This window comes from Salvelinus namaycush, chromosome 41 (genome assembly GCF_016432855.1).
Source record: "Salvelinus namaycush isolate Seneca chromosome 41, SaNama_1.0, whole genome shotgun sequence".
Lineage (NCBI taxonomy): Eukaryota > Metazoa > Chordata > Actinopteri > Salmoniformes > Salmonidae > Salvelinus > Salvelinus namaycush.
This window is the reverse complement of record NC_052347.1, coordinates 16,923,874-16,939,695: the sequence shown is the minus strand read 5'-3', so window position 1 is coordinate 16,939,695 and position 15,822 is coordinate 16,923,874. Positions and strand designations below refer to the sequence as shown.

At 40.8% G+C, this 15,822-nt stretch overlaps 1 protein-coding gene across 2 annotated transcripts; it reads right to left on the bottom strand.

Moving 5' to 3' along the window:
* Positions 1–6,468: 6,468 nt before the first annotated feature.
* On the bottom strand, positions 6,469–13,493 carry LOC120034539 (transcription factor 20-like). 2 transcript variants are annotated; one of them, XM_038981136.1, is made up of 6 exons: positions 13,122–13,493; positions 10,452–12,494; positions 10,017–10,110; positions 9,875–9,924; positions 9,524–9,595; positions 6,469–7,795 (listed from the first exon to the last, which is right to left on the bottom strand). In XM_038981136.1, exons 2-5 carry the CDS (start codon positions 12,489–12,491, stop codon positions 9,554–9,556), a joined length of 2,226 nt encoding a protein of 741 aa, XP_038837064.1. In that variant the 5' UTR covers positions 12,492–12,494; positions 13,122–13,493; the 3' UTR covers positions 6,469–7,795; positions 9,524–9,553. The 2 variants fall into 2 exon arrangements, with proteins under 2 accessions (XP_038837064.1, XP_038837063.1); XM_038981135.1 differs by having other exon boundaries at positions 13,400–13,493.
* Between the last annotated feature and the right edge of the window lie 2,329 nt (positions 13,494–15,822).

Sequence of the window (15,822 nt, the reverse complement as noted above, 5' to 3'; positions counted from 1 at the left end):
TCATTTTAGAATAGACTCTACTCTCTCTGTGTGTTGTGTTTTTCAGAAATGTTTGCATGAATCAATATTGCTCTGGAGGAACGCTGTTGAAATAAATCTATAGAGTGAAAAGTTGAAGTATTTATTTTTCTGCCACTGGAAAAATACTTATTGTATGTAAACAGAGGCAAACACACTGGGCCCTATTTCCCCCTCTGCCACACCCACCACCCCCTCAGAAACACACTAGACTGAAAGAAATTCAGCACTTTTTTGTCTTTAAATAAACATCAATGCATTTTGAAAGCAGCAGTCCAGTTCTGTTGCCTCTCAGCTGCTGATATATTCTCATGAGTAGATATTTCATAAATCTGTTATTTATGTGTTTTGTTATTAGTAATGTTATGGGATTTCCTTGTCTTTCTGTGCCGTGTAATTTTACCACGCTGCCGTGTTGTGGAGTTTGTCTGTAGAACATGCGCTGCTAGAACTCGTCTCTTATTCTGTCCATCCAATAGAACGCTGTCTTCCCTAAACTTTCCTCTCCTTTCATTCAAAATGAAATAAAGCAATCTGAAATGAAGCTTGAATCTGTTGTGTGGCTTTGAAGTGTGTGGTGCCTGTGAGGCTGCAGCATGGCTGGCTGGTGGCAACAGAAAGGAGATGTGCTACTAGACTAGATCACGGGGGAAATGACCACTCTGTATTTTGTTGAAAGTATAATTAATCTGGATGAATCATGGTTCTGGTGTTTATTTAAAAGGTATTTTAGAGAGCCCACTCAATGACGCCCCACTCAATTCTGAAACCACTGATGCATTGTTTCTGCTCAGTTGTGATGTACAGTAAAGTGATTCTATCCAAAACAGGGCTGGTCTGTATTATACAATCCCAGATGGGTTTTTGGCAAATGTGACCCAGGATTTCTAGTTAAACCACGTTAAACCCTCACTACTAACCAATAACTACTTGCCAAAGGTTTATGTAGTCTAATAATGTAGAGTGTAGTTCGGAGACTACTGGCCACAAAATGTTGCTAGCTCATTTGAAAAATATATATATATTTGATTTTCTTCTACCCAATTTCTATCTTGTCTCATCGTTGCAACTCCCCAACGGGCTCGGGAGGCGAAGGTCGAGTCATGCGTCCTCCGAAACATGACCCACCAAACTGTGCTTCTTAACACCTGCCCGCTTAACCCGGAAGTCAGCTGCACCAATGGTGCCTGAGGAAACACTGTTCACCTGACAACCGAGGTCAGCCTGCAGGCGCCTGGCCCACCACAAGGAGTCGCTAGAGCGTGATGTGCCAAGTAAAGCCCCCCCAGCCAAACCCTCCCCTAACCCAATTGTGCACCGCCCTATGGGACTCCCGATCACGGCCGGTTGTGATACAGCCCGGGATCAAACCTGGGTCTGTTGTGACGCCTCTTGCACTGTGATGCAGTGCTTTAGACCGCTGCGCCACTCGGGAGGCCTGAAAAATATTTTATATTCTTTCTGGGGCCTACACTGTGTATCACAATGATGAAGCGTGTGGAGATAATGAGAAGGGGTGAGTGAATAGGGTGAGCATCAGTGCTTGAGACAACCAGTACCAGGGCAGGCCTGTGGATCTGCTTGGATGCAGCACAGCAGGGAAACCAACAGCTCACCCTGGCCAAGGCAGTGCTGCTGCTGCTGGAGTGGAAATCATCAGGACTGCATGTTCAGCATAGCAATTACTATAGAGCACTGCACTGCACACCTCACTGCCTCTCCACTCCACTGTCATGTTTACTGTCTCTACTGTAGCTGTGGCTAGCAGGGGGAGAGCGGCTGGGAGGATAACGGTTTGATACATCCTTAAATACTATCTGAATGTTACTTCTAATGAAAAGAATACAATGATGTTCAGTCTCCTTAGCTAATCATGCACACAGAGTGTAAGACCACAGAGATGACCTGTACAGATGTAGGATTTTAATTGAATTACACTGTTGCAGGAAAACTTGTAGTGTATTCAAGGTTTAAAAAGGCTTCTGAAGTTTGTAATTTCCATTTTGAAATTTCAGACTTGATTTTGTGTATCAACACCGACAAAAATGTCCATTAGTTATAATCCACATAATAATTCCCATTTCCTGTTACTGCAGGATTGTTTTCCTGCTGTAGCAAACTGGCTCAAATGAAGATTTGACATCTTTAGGTGTGAATAAAAAGAGTATGATACTGTATCCAACTCTGAGGGATATTAAACTGGCCACAGTGTGCCTGTTAAGCCTGTGTGGAAGAGCCTTTATAAGAGCCTTGAGCAAGTGTGTAAGAGTGTGTGAACTCATTGCCAAGTAGAGAGAGGAATGGCTTACAGGTCTAGTGGAACTGTACATTTAATCTCCAAGTCCTGGAGGTTGGAAAACCTTGAGGGGTAAACATGCAGGAGGCTTTTCACATCCACAAGACTATATTGTTGGGAGAAAGTCCTCTACATGTAGACATCTCAAATCAAATCAAATCTAAAATCAAATCACAGTTTTGCAGAAGTTATTGCAGATGCAGCAAAATACTTATGATTCTAGTTCCAACAGTGCAGCAATATCTGCCAATATCAATAGACACATAATCCCCAAGAATTATTTTCGTTGTCTTTGTTGTTATGAATCCATTGCCCATCCTTAAATTCTCATCTATGCTTCAGAATCAAATAGTTGCTCGTCTTGATTGTTGACCAATGACCAATCAACGGTATCGGGTCGCGCATATGATGAGATTATGAGTGACCAGCAATGGCATTGTGCTGCTGTGCTGAGCTGCTGAGATAGTGGGAGGGATTGTGATCGAATGAGCCTGTCAGAGTCCTGGGAGCTGAGATAACACTGCGCCCAGAGCTAAGGCTGCTGCATGCACTGAGAGAGAGAGAAAGAGTGAGTGAGAACGAGATGGAGAGAGCGGGAGAGAGAGGAGAGAGAAAGAGAGGGAGAGAGATGGAGAAAGAGAGTGAAAGAGTGAGAGAAGTGTGGGCCTTAGGCATAAACATTATAATGAGACAATTTAGCGTGACAGAGCTCTCCCTGTCTCTCTTAACTTAATCTCTAAAATAAACAAGCGATTATTTATCTTAGATACAGCTAAAACGCTCGTCCTAACAAAACGCTTGCTACAGAGTTAAATGATAGCTCTCATAGGTCACTCCGTTCACTGAAATGGCCCAAAGTCAAACAAGGTTAGCAATTATGAGGCTGGCATTTTGCTGTGTTTACAATTTACACCTACGTTAAATACATTTTTCTTATACCCAGTTAACATTTGAAAAGGCTTTTATAGTGGAACTGCCCTAGTTACAGCACTATCTGATGAGTTGTACTGTGTTTACAACCTACGCCTGCGTTATATTAATATCTCTTATACCCGGTCACAGCATTAACTGATGTGTCAACTTGTTGGATTCCACACATTGGTGATAGAGGACAGGGGTTGGGGGAATACTTACAGTAGGGTACTGTAGGAAAAATTTGAAATGTCATGGTATTTATGCAAGAAGCATTATTTCCACTGTCATAATGACTGAAATACAACCCACATTATGTTGGATGATGCAAGTGTTTCAAAATTGTCCAATGAGGCATAATACATGTTTGGTATTTTCCACCAAACTCTTCAGCATCTGTCATCCTCAGACAGATATCCAGCATCATCAGTCACCTACAGGTGTAGGATCTTAATTTGATCTATATTGTCACAAGAAAATAATCTAGCCAAAAGTATGCTACATGAAAAGTGCTGCTGTTATTATATGTTAATACCTTCGGAAAAGTATTCAAACCTCTTGACTTTTTTCACATTTTGTTGCGTTACAGCTTTATTCTAAAATGTATAAAATAGTCTACACACAATAGCGAAAAAAATTGTATTGACATTTTTGCAAACGTATTAAAAGTAAAAATACTGAAATATCAAATGTACATAATTATTCAGACCCTTTACTCAGTACTTTGTTGAAGAACATTTGCCAGCGATTACAGCATTGAGTCTTCTTGGGTATGATGCTACAAGCTTGGCACACCCATATTTGGGGAGTTTCTCCCTTTTTTCTCTGCAGATTATCTCAAGCTCTGTCAGGTTGGATGGGGAGCTTTACTGCACAGCTATTTTCAGGTCTCTACAGAGATGTTCGATTGGGTTCAAGTCCGGGCTCTGGCTGGGCCACTCAAGGACATTTTTTACATTTTACATTTTAGTCATTTAGCAGACGCTCTTATCCAGAGCGACTTACAGTAGAGTGCATACATTTTATTACATTTTTTTTATTTTTTTATTTTTACATTTCATTACATTACATTTCATTACATTTTACATACTGAGACAAGGATATCCCTACCGGCCAAACCCTCCCTAACCCGGACGACGCTATGCCAATTGTGCGTCGCCCCACGGACCTCCCGGTTGCGGCCGGCTGCGACAGAGCCTGGGCGCGAACCCAGCCCAGCCTGGGCGCGAACCCAGAGACTCTGGTGGCGCAGCTAGCACTGCGATGCAGTGCCCTAGACCACTGCGCCACCCGGGAGGCTTAGAAGTACATTCAGAGAATTGTCCCCGAAGGGGAACCTTCGCCCTAGTCTGAGGTCCTGAGCGCTCTGGAGCAGGTTTTCATCAAGGATCTCTCTATACTTTGCTCCGTTCATCTTTCCTTCAATCCTGACTAGTCTCCCAGTCCCTGCCGCTGAAAAACATCCCCACACCGCTATGCTGCCACCACCATGCTTCACTATAGGGATGGTGCCAGGTTTCCTCCAGACGTGACACTTGGCATTCAGGCCAAAGAGTTCAATCTTGGTTTCATCAGACCAGAGAATCTTGTTTCTCATGGTCAGAGTCCTTTAGGTAACTTTTGGCAAACTCCAAGCAGGCTGTCATGTGCCTTTTACTGAGGCGTGGCTTCCATTGGTGGAGTGCTACAGAAATGGTTGTCCTTCTGGAAGGTTCTCCCATCTCCACAGAGGAACTCTAGAGCTCTGTCAGAGTGATCATCGGGTTCTTGGTCACAACCCTGACCAAGGCCCTTCTCCCCCGATTGTTCAGTTTGGCCGGGCGGCAGCTCTAGGACGAGTCTTGGTGGTTCCAAACTTCTTCCATTTAAGAATGATGGAGGCCACTGTGTTCTTGGGGACCTTCAATGCTGCAGAAATGTTTTGGTACCATTCCCCAGATCTGTGCCTCGACACAATCCTGTCTAGGACCTCTATGGACAATTCCTTCAACCTCATGGCTTGGTTTTTGCTCTGACATGCACTGTCAACTGTGGGACCTTATATATGCAGGTGTGTACCTTTCCAAATCATGTCCAATCAATTGAATTTACCACAGGTGGACTCCAATCAAGTTGTAGAAACATCTCATTGATGATCAATGGAAACAGGATGCACCTGAGACAAATTTTGAGTCTTATAGCAAAGGGTCTGAATACTTATGTAAATAAGGTATTTCAGTTTTTTTTTTTTTTAATACATTTGCAAACATTTCTAAAAAACAGTTTTTGCTTTGTCACTATGGGGTATTGTGTGTAGATCTCTGAGGATTTTTTTCAAATCCATTTAGAATAAGGCTGTAACAAAATGTGTAAAAAGTCAAGAGGTCTGAATACTTTCTGAAGGCACTGTGTGTTAGTGTGGGTTTTCAGTGAATTTATGTCAATCACAAAGTTCATCGGTACTTCCTGCAGTGCAGGAGCATTCTCAGCAACAAAAGTGCTAAAATTAAGATCCTACATCTGTATGCTAAGAGATCAAACTGTTAGCATATGGAGCTGCCATTCCAAATGGCTGTCCATGTGTAAACCCTTGTAATGAAAGGCAGCTAAATATAGTCTCATCTTCCATGGGGAGGAAACACAACAGCTGTTTGAATATTCTCTGTGAAATTGGCTGCTTAAAATGCAGAGATTTGCTCAGTTAAACCCTCTTCCTGGAGACAAAGCCACAGCTCTCTCACACAAGAATGGGATGCCAGTCTATTTTAGCAGGGGGGAACACGGTTATATTCTGAGTTCAACAAGGTGAGATGTGCTCCGTGAGCACCACCCACCAGGTCAGGATGACACCCAGTTAAAAGTGAGGCAGACACGCGCAGTAAAACATTGAGAGCAGATTATTCCTGATAACAGAGGTAGAGGAATAGAAGAATAGGTCACAGAAGGCATCTGAACAGTTTGCAGAATAATTATTCATACAAGGAGAGGGTGAATGGTTCAACATGACCGTAGCAGTCTAGAATAGGGCAGTTATCTACAATTACTGTACTTACATAAAGAGAACATAAACAGCACGGATACATCCAGACTTCCCTTTGTTGTATGCAACACAAGTTCAGCATATGTTCGAGCATTTTTATACAGAATATCTTAACCTAACCTGTCCCACTGAATCACGGCTACTGAATCATGGATACATCTAATAAGAGAGATGAATTATGATAAAAATGATCACATCTTAAAACAGGTGACGTACACAGGAATGTCAGCTTTTATTCAAACAGATGACAAAAAGGCAACAGTTGCAAGCTGTTACAGACAATTAATTCCATGTGTTAGCCATCTCTTCCTCACACATATGTAAGACTGGAACACCCATACATTTCCTTAATGACTGCATTAACAGAACCCAGTATAAAATCATAATCTCTGGAGCCAATGATATCAGGTCAAATTCAAAATCACTTCACACTGGGCACAGACGTCAATGCAACGTCTATTCCACAGTGGTTCTAAGTAACTTTATTGAAATGACGTGGAAACAACGTTGATTCAACCAGTGTGTGCCCAGTGGGTTGAATGTACCAACCTTTGCAAACTTTGTGCAAAACAGATTGTACCTTTTCCTCATTGAGCAGCACTACCACCATGTCAGCTGAACATTACATAAATAAATATGCACAACATGATTAAATCATAAATAGAAAATAAATATGCCTTTATGACTGAATTTAGATAGGCAGCCCAATTCTGATATTTAAAAAAAAACTAAAACGGTCTTTTGACCAATCAGATCTGAAATAGATCTGATGCGAAAAGATCTGAAGTGATTGGTCAAAAGACCAATTAGTGGAAAAAATATCCGAATTGGGCTGCCTGTGTAAGCGCAGCCATAGAAGCCTTTCTGGAGATCCATCACTTCCTCTGTTGCCATTTAGTTCCGAATGATTACCAAAGCATTCCACCAGGATAATCTGAGATGCAAAAATCCTTATAGTAACATACAGAAATCTGAATTTCAAAGTAGCAATCTTGCAAAACAAGTCATATTATCAGGGGAGTGACTGGTTGGCCTTTCAATCACTGTTAATTAGGATGAATACTGAACTCAACTATTGTCCTCTCAAGGTTCCTATTAAATAAAGGTTCCTATCAAATAAGGAAACAATAGCAATTCTGTCACACATTGTGAACACAAAAACATGTCAATCGTCATTTCAGTATTAAAAGGTAAAAAGACCAAACATAGATATAAAACTTAAACAAAATAAAACAGAGGACCAAACAGTGATATTTTGGTCTTTCAACAAAGCAAACAGCACAACAAACCTGGCAACATAACTCTCAAGCTTCCACAGTGGAGACGGGCCAAAAAGACTACGGCCATCTGCAGGCAGACACACAATAAGAGCATTTGGCTTCATTGGTACAATCAATTCAGAATCATTAATAATACTGAAGTAACATGGACTCAATGTAAACATTCAAGAGATAAAAGAAAACATGAATAGAATGTTGCAGTTCTTCCACAGCCTCTTCTCTGGGGTGAAGGAGACTATCTATCTGGTGGCTGCTGCCAATGAGGTTTAGCTGTCAGGGAAACACAAGGGAACAGTGACACTGTTATAGAATTGGACAAAAATAATCAGTTACTCAAGTTTACAGTACAGCTATAGAGTAGCTAGGGTCACACACTGAAATAGACATGGGTGTGAAAGTACATACTTTCTGCACCACATTCACGCATTTATCTCTTGCGAAGCCCGAGATAAAAAAATAAATATTTTTTACAACTGCAGAGCAAATCAAATCAGTTTCAACATGGTAGGCTATGCATGTTAACCCAGAAGCCCTTGCAGCAGATTGAGGATATTCTTTTAGCACAGTTGGCAAATCAGTGTCATTGCTTTTTCACACCTTGTTCTGCCAGGGTCCCAATCACTAGGTAGGTTCTCATGTTCCACACAGCTCATCTCACTGAGGGAAGGTCTACCTACACTCATCAACAGCAGTGACTGGCTGTACCTCTAAACCTTCCTGTTAGGATTCTTAAATGGAATTCAAACCTCTTTAAACTTCAAAGTAATTATCATGGCTTTTCTGCCATTTCTGTGTACAATCCCTGTCAAACTGACACTGTAGATTGTGTGTGTGTTCCTTAATCAACTAATAATCCAAATTGAATTTGGAATCCTCTAGAGCAGGGGTGGCAGGTTTGAATCCCCGAGCCAACTAGGTGAAAAATCTTTCGATGTTTTCCCCTTGAGCAAGGCACTTAACCCTAATTGCTCCTGTTAGTCACTCTGGATAAGAACGTCTGCTAAATGACTAAAATGTAAATGTTAATGTTCCCAAACTTTTTAGCTTTGTGATCCACCTTAAATGTTTGAGCTGTGAAAAAACATACACAGACAGAACAAGTAAAAAATACAGTATAAAAATAATAAGTAAAAAATATAATCTGGCAGTGGAGAGAAACATTTTACGTTTTGAAGCTAATTTCCAGCAATTCTACACATTTTGCCGTGAAGTTTAAATAAAATGTTGCTTTATAAAGAAAATGTTCTTCTGCAATTGTATACATGTTGCAATGGAGCTGGGAGAAAATGTGGCAGATCTTAAGCACATTTCCTGCAATTCTACACTTTTTGACAGATTAGTGCTCTATTGCAATGCTCAAACATTATAACAAAATCAATGGGGCCTGCTTATCTAGCTCAAAGATTAAAGGCTCTTATTTACAAATGTATAGGTCAATTATATTTTCTAAATATTTTCTATTTGGTTTTAATAATTTAAATTCACACAAAGCATTTTTCTATCCCAAAAATGTATCATCAAAAAAAGTATGTTTTTGGTAAAAATGCAACGGACAAAAAATGTAATCCCACGACCCACCTGGACCCCTGCCACAACCCACAAGTGGGTCCCGACCCAGTTTGGGAACAACGTGCTCCAGAGGATCATTAGCACAAACTTGTTTGAGTTTGATGTCACTTTGAACAATAGTGAAATCTTACCCTAAGTCCTGTTTTAAACATACTGTGGGTAAAGATGCTCAACTTATTTGTGGAGAAAACAATCAAATCAGCACAGTCTTAGGGCCTAGCTGTACCAAACACTAAAACAAGCTCTAACACGATGCACAATCACAGATCTCTCACAGTCTGACTGATGAGCATCAATGACTAAATACCGTCCTATTTACAAATAAACCCGGAGCCCTTCCAAAGGACACACATCTATAGTTAGTACATTTTAAACCGTCTAGTCTCACATGATGAATGTAACATGTCAAGGGCATAGAAAATAACATACCTTCCATGGTGTCCAATTCCTTCTCTCCTGTCATCTGTTGTCTGGCATGTTCACACCTCTGAATGATTTATTCTGGAAAGGACAAAAGTGCAATATTTCAGAAACACTGCGCTAATAGCCTAGATCTCAGATCAAAAAGTAATGATCTTTAGGCAACCCTATATTTTAAGGGTCCATAATAAACCATTTATAAGGCATTTACAAACTGTTTGCTCACCATTTATTAATCATTACACCTACATTTGTAAATGTTAGTAAGATAGCTATACACAAATGTACATATATTTCCTTAAACATCCTGTGTTTTGTTATTTTACCAGGTACTGCTGGAATGACAATTGTTACATCTACCTTGTGCTTTGGACATCTCATGGAGAAGTTTTCCTCGTTAAGCACACAGCCTGCAAAGATAGATAGAAAATAAAACATTTAGTCAACACAATGTTTCTTCATTGACATAATTGTACATAGGCAGAGCAGGACAGCTTCCCACCTGACTGAGCTGCACAGCTGTAGTGGTACTTATTGGGGCACCCTTTCTGGAAGCAGCCCATGGTTGCACCTGCTGCGTGGCATGTTGAACACACCTGGAAAAGAAAGGAAATGTAAAAAAGCATGTTTGCATAAAGCTGTATTTGAGAGGCCAAGGACAGTGAAGGAGTAAGGCATTGTGTTACCTAGTCACAAGCATAATGGTCCTCTGTCTATCTGAGCTGCTTCAGTTTGACCTTGTTTACATATTTTGATAAAGTGAGGCAGACCGAACCTACATTTCAGGAATGTTAGGAAGACACCAATGCAATTTGATTTAGCATACACAGCAATATGATCCTATTTTCCGTTATGTTCTCATCTATGTTGCACTCGAGATACGCAAGCACAAATGCACATTATCTCAAACAAAGAGGTATCGTTGAATTTGACTCACTGTTTCTTGGGCGAACCTAACAGCCTCCTCCAAGCCGTAGAGCTTTCCTTTAACCAAGAAAACACCTGTGGACCATATGCCACAGTCCTCGTGGATCCAGCATTCATTGGTGTTGTGGGGCACCACAGGCAGACTGTGGCCGTCCATCACGCAGCCATTTGTTCGGAGCTTTTTGGCTGAAGGCAATGTGGAGCTTTCACAATCACTGACTGTGATGCAGCAGTCATCAACTACAGCCTCTACTCTAGGCACATTGCTCAGTTCATGTAACCCATTCTCCCCTACCTGACCACATAGGCCTATCTTACAATCTACAGACAGTTCACTGTCCTTGTATTCTTCCCTCTGGGCCTGCTGTTTGCCTTGTTCCTCCAAAGCAGGTCCAGTTGGATAGTAAGGTCCGTGTAGGTCCCCTAGGCCCACAGCATTAGCAGACCCACCACACAGGCAGCACACCATTAGGGGCTGAGACTTACTCTTTGAGCTGAGGCGACCCAGACGATAACAAGACGTCTTAGGAACGACACCAGACAAAGACACAGACCCAGTTGGTTGTTGTTGCTGTCCTTTGTTCCGCCTCACATCCTTCTCCTCCTGCTGATCGTTGATCACTGTACAAGCAGAGTACTCCCTCTGCTCCATGTGCACAAAAGGGCAAAAGTCCTCTGATTTACTGGCCCTTTTGTCCTGTTTGTAGTTTGCATATTTCAGCTTGATTTCTGCCTCTTCATGGGAGAACATGGAGGATGAGCCGGCTTGTTTGTGTTTCTCCCTCCTCCGTTTTGTTTTACTTGCTGCTGCTTTTCTACTACTTGAGGCCTGCTTTGCTGGGCTTCTCTGGTGGATTTTCTGCTTGGTTCCTGACCTTTTGCTCCTGGGTGAGGAGGGCTCCTGTTGGATGTCTTCCACGTGTGTGGCCTTGGTCCATGACTCTGTAGCAGGTGATGATCCTCTCTGTGGCCTTCTAGAGGAACGTAGGCTCTCAGAGGGGTCCTGTCGAACTGTCCGACGTTCCACATCAGAGTCATCAGATTCTACTACACACCTGTACAGGTAGACAGTTGGCTGTAACCAAGACTCATCCTCTGAACTAGATGACTTCTCTTTTGAGTCCATTGTGTCGCCAGAATGTTCCTTGGGTAATATTCTACTTGAGTTTTTGGTATGTATTTTTGAATGATGGCGAGTGACATTGTTGGTGAGTTTCTGAGCGCTGACCCCAGGCTGTATTGTTCTAGGATGTGGAGAAAGGCTTTTTTTTACAACATTACTAGCTTCACCTGTCAGCCTTTTCTCATTTTGAACATCAACAGGTAAACTGTGAATCTTTTTCTTTTCATTGGTGATGGGAACTTCAATGACATCACTATCATCACTTGAGACATCCACAGGAGACCTGACATATTTCCCATACACAGCAGCTAATTCCGACAGGTTAAGAACAGGTTTTGCATTCACCGACATCTCCTCTGTGCTTTCAGATGAATCCTCTGAATATGTATTGTCAGGACTGGGGGAACTCAGTGTCTGGGGCAGTAGAAAACAACTTTTAGCTTCACCCAAAGAGACAGCGCCAGGGGACGGAGAATCCACTAAGGGACTAACAGATCCCCTGTCTAAATAGTCCTGAGGTGAGGGTGCTTCCTTAGAACTGGAAACAAGCAAAATGACATCAGAGTCACTCTGACTCTCGTCTCCCTCAATACTTTCAGAAATGGGGCTCTCTGCATTTAGGCTCTCTGTAGGGTGTTGCTCGTACAACCCTGAGTCCCGTAAGCTTCTGTCCATACCATTATGTAAAAGGGGGGAGCGAACACAAGTCCTAGTCCCGTAGGAAAGTCTGACACCTGTGTCTGTTAGTGTTTTCTCAGAGAGGAGCTGCATGCAGGGCATGGACACATGGTCGTCAGTGATGCTGTGCCAGCTGGGCTTCTTCATCAGGTCCAGAACCTCTGTGGTCCTGGGATTCAGATGACTATTCCCACATCTCTTTGAGAGATCCAAAGCCATAGGATGAGGGTCTTGAGACGACAGCTCCATAGCCTTAAGACAAATACAGTCACAAAGACGGTTAAGCCCATAGGTTATTCAGTAGGCAAACTTCAAACCTAGCCTATATAGGCAGAATTTCAAAAGCAGCTTTTCTACATAATAGCTACAGACGTAGGATTTTAATTTGAGGCAGTTTGCTACAGCAGGAACATAATCATGAAGCAACAGGAAATGTGAATTATTAGCTATGTGGATTATAATTAATGAACATGTTTTGTAGGGATTGATACATTTTTGATTAGGGCAAATCATGTCAGACATTTTAAAGCTAAATTACAAACTTTAGAAGCCTTTTAAAACATTGAATAGACTATTAAGTTTGTATTTCCTGCCGTGCAGGAAAATTCTCAGCAACAAAAGAGTGATCAAGTTAAGATCCTACATCTGTACTATTAATGCATCACTATAACAACAATTTATCGTTAAACCAAGCATTAATATTATTATTGATGATTATTAATTTGCAACTCGTGACAGCAAATGCAGTCTACAAAATGTAAGGTCGCATTGCGTGATACCATTTCGAGATAGAATCAATTTCTGAAATATTATCTCTTTCTAACGTCGTTACTAGAGAAAAATGGGAGCTGCCCGTTCAACGTAGTACCGGTTACCTACCCTTCGTCGTTCCTTGCTGCAGGTGAGTGCACTGCTGACGGTAGCTGGCTAGTGGCTAGCTAGCTACTTGCATCCAGGCCTTTGTAAACAGTGTGTAAACAAAGCCGCAATATAACCACAGCTAACGTTAGCCAGCGACTGTGTTGACAACCCGACTTTAGCTAGCTAGCTGGAGTTAGCTCGCTATTCATCCATAATAACATGCGTTATAACAAACATGTTGCCGAGGACCCATTATATTGGAAAATAGTTGTAAATAAACTAACTATTTTACCTACCTTATAGAAATTAATAAAGTAAGCTGAAGGGGTGCTCCCTTTCCAAAAAGAGTATCTCGTAGTTTACTTGCATTGGTAAAGAACTCAGCTGGCAGCTGGTGGTAAACGGGCAATGCATTATGGGAGATGAGAGTTTTGTCAGTTTCATTTGATGTGGACCTGAACAAATATTTTATTAATAATGATAAATGTATGAATTTCCATTCATGATAAAGATGTTATTTTTTTCGTTGTAAAATAAAATATTATACATTCATAGAATATTTTGTATATTTCCCTGTCCTCTGATGATTTGATTATGTGATGATTATTCAGTAGCAGGCTGATAAAAGATCACACAATTATTTAAAATAAATCCATTTAACTTATCATTAGATTACTTGACATGAATAAAGAACATCAACATGTGTACTAGCAGGACCAAGATAAACGCCTCCAAATAAAACCACCCACTCACAAACAAATAATACTTTTGCATTATAGACTCAGACGGTACATACATACTTTTTCATGTATTTCACAGGTAAGAAAAGCAAACTTAATCTGAATTGTTTTTAGAAATATCCCCGTTCAATAACTGGATTGGACATAGCAGTGTAATAATTCTACACATTTTACAAACGTCTTGAGATAAATGTTAATCGTCAGGAAAACGTCTACAAAATGTCTAGCGTATCTACAAACGTAGACAGGCTAAATAGTAGTGTGCGTTTAGATACAATGATGTAAAATACAGAATCCTCAAATAATGCGCTTTTAAAATTCTGTAGTACAGTAACGGTAGATAGGACATAAAATGTTTGACAATATAACTTTGGATCTCTAAGTGCTAAATGGTGTAAACATGGATAGCACGATGAACAATCCATGTTGTGCGTTGTGTCTCTTTGTTCAGCTGCAGTTATCTTCCTTGACACTCTACGGAGAAAGAAACAGATATCAGATCCAGCATCATGACTATTGTTTCAAAAGTGATTACTGTCAGGCCACATAAAGAATCACCAACAGCTTTTCTAATACTGGCATGGCATAGTATTTTTTTCGCTGACATTCCTACATTTCGCAGACATGCAGAAAATATAAGAACATTACACCATTCACTGAATTTGTAGAAGATTATTCACAAGGTGCAGGCATGCCCAAAATGTTGGCTACATTACCAGGACAGTCTGTTCTATTATTCAGTCTAACAGAACTAGGGAGTATATGATGGATGAAAGAAGGATGAAAACCATTAGTTGCCTCCAGTATAAGGATTAAAACCAACTAGTTGCCTCCAGTATAAGGATTAAAACCATTAGTTGGCTCCAGTATAAGGATGAAAACCATTAGTTGGCTCCAGTATAAGGATTAAAACCATTAGTTGCCTCCAGTATAAGGATTAAAACCAACTAGTTGCCTCCAGTATAAGGATTAAAACCATTAGTTGCCTCCAGTATAAGGATTAAAACCATTAGTTGCCTCCAGTATAAGGATTAAAACCATTAGTTGCCTCCAGTATAAGGATGAAAACCATTAGTTGCCTCCAGTATAAGGATTAAAACCAACTAGTTGGCTCCAATATAAGGATTAAAACCATTAGTTGCCTCCAGTATAAGGATGAAAACCATTAGTTGCCTCCAGTATAAGGATGAAAACCATTAGTTGCCTTCAGTATAAGGATGAAAACCATTAGTTGCCTCCAATATAAGGATTAAAACCATTAGTTGCCTCCAGTATAAGGATGAAAACCATTAGTTGCCTCCAGTATAAGGATGAAAACCATTAGTTGGCTCCAGTATAAGGATGAAAACCATTAGTTGCCTCCAGTATAAGGATGAAAACCATTAGTTGCCTCCAGTATAAGGATGAAAACCATTAGTTGCCTCCAGTATAAGGATGAAAACCATTAGGTGCCTCCAGTATAAGGATGAAAACCATTAGTTGCCTCCAGTATAAGGATTAAAACCATTAGTTGCCTCCAGTATAAGGATGAAAACCACTAGTTGCCTCCAGTATAAGGATTAAAACCATTAGTTGCCTCCAGTATAAGGATGAAAACCATTAGTTGCCTCCAGTATAAGGATGAAAACCATTAGGTGCCTCCAGTATAAGGATGAAAACCATTAGTTGCCTCCAGTATAAGGATTAAAACCAACTAGTTGCCTCCAGTATAAGGATTAAAACCAACTAGTTGCCTCCAGTATAAGGATTAAAACCATTAGTTGCCTCCAATATAAGGATGAAAACCATTAGTTGCCTCCAGTATAAGGATTAAAACCAACTAGTTGCCTCCAGTATAAGGCTTAAAACCACCTAGTTGCCTCCAGTATAAGGATTAAAACCATTAGTTGCCTCCAATATAAGGATGAAAACCACTAGTTGCCTCCAGTATAAGGATTAAAACCATTAGTTGCCTCCAATATAAGGATGAAAACCATTAG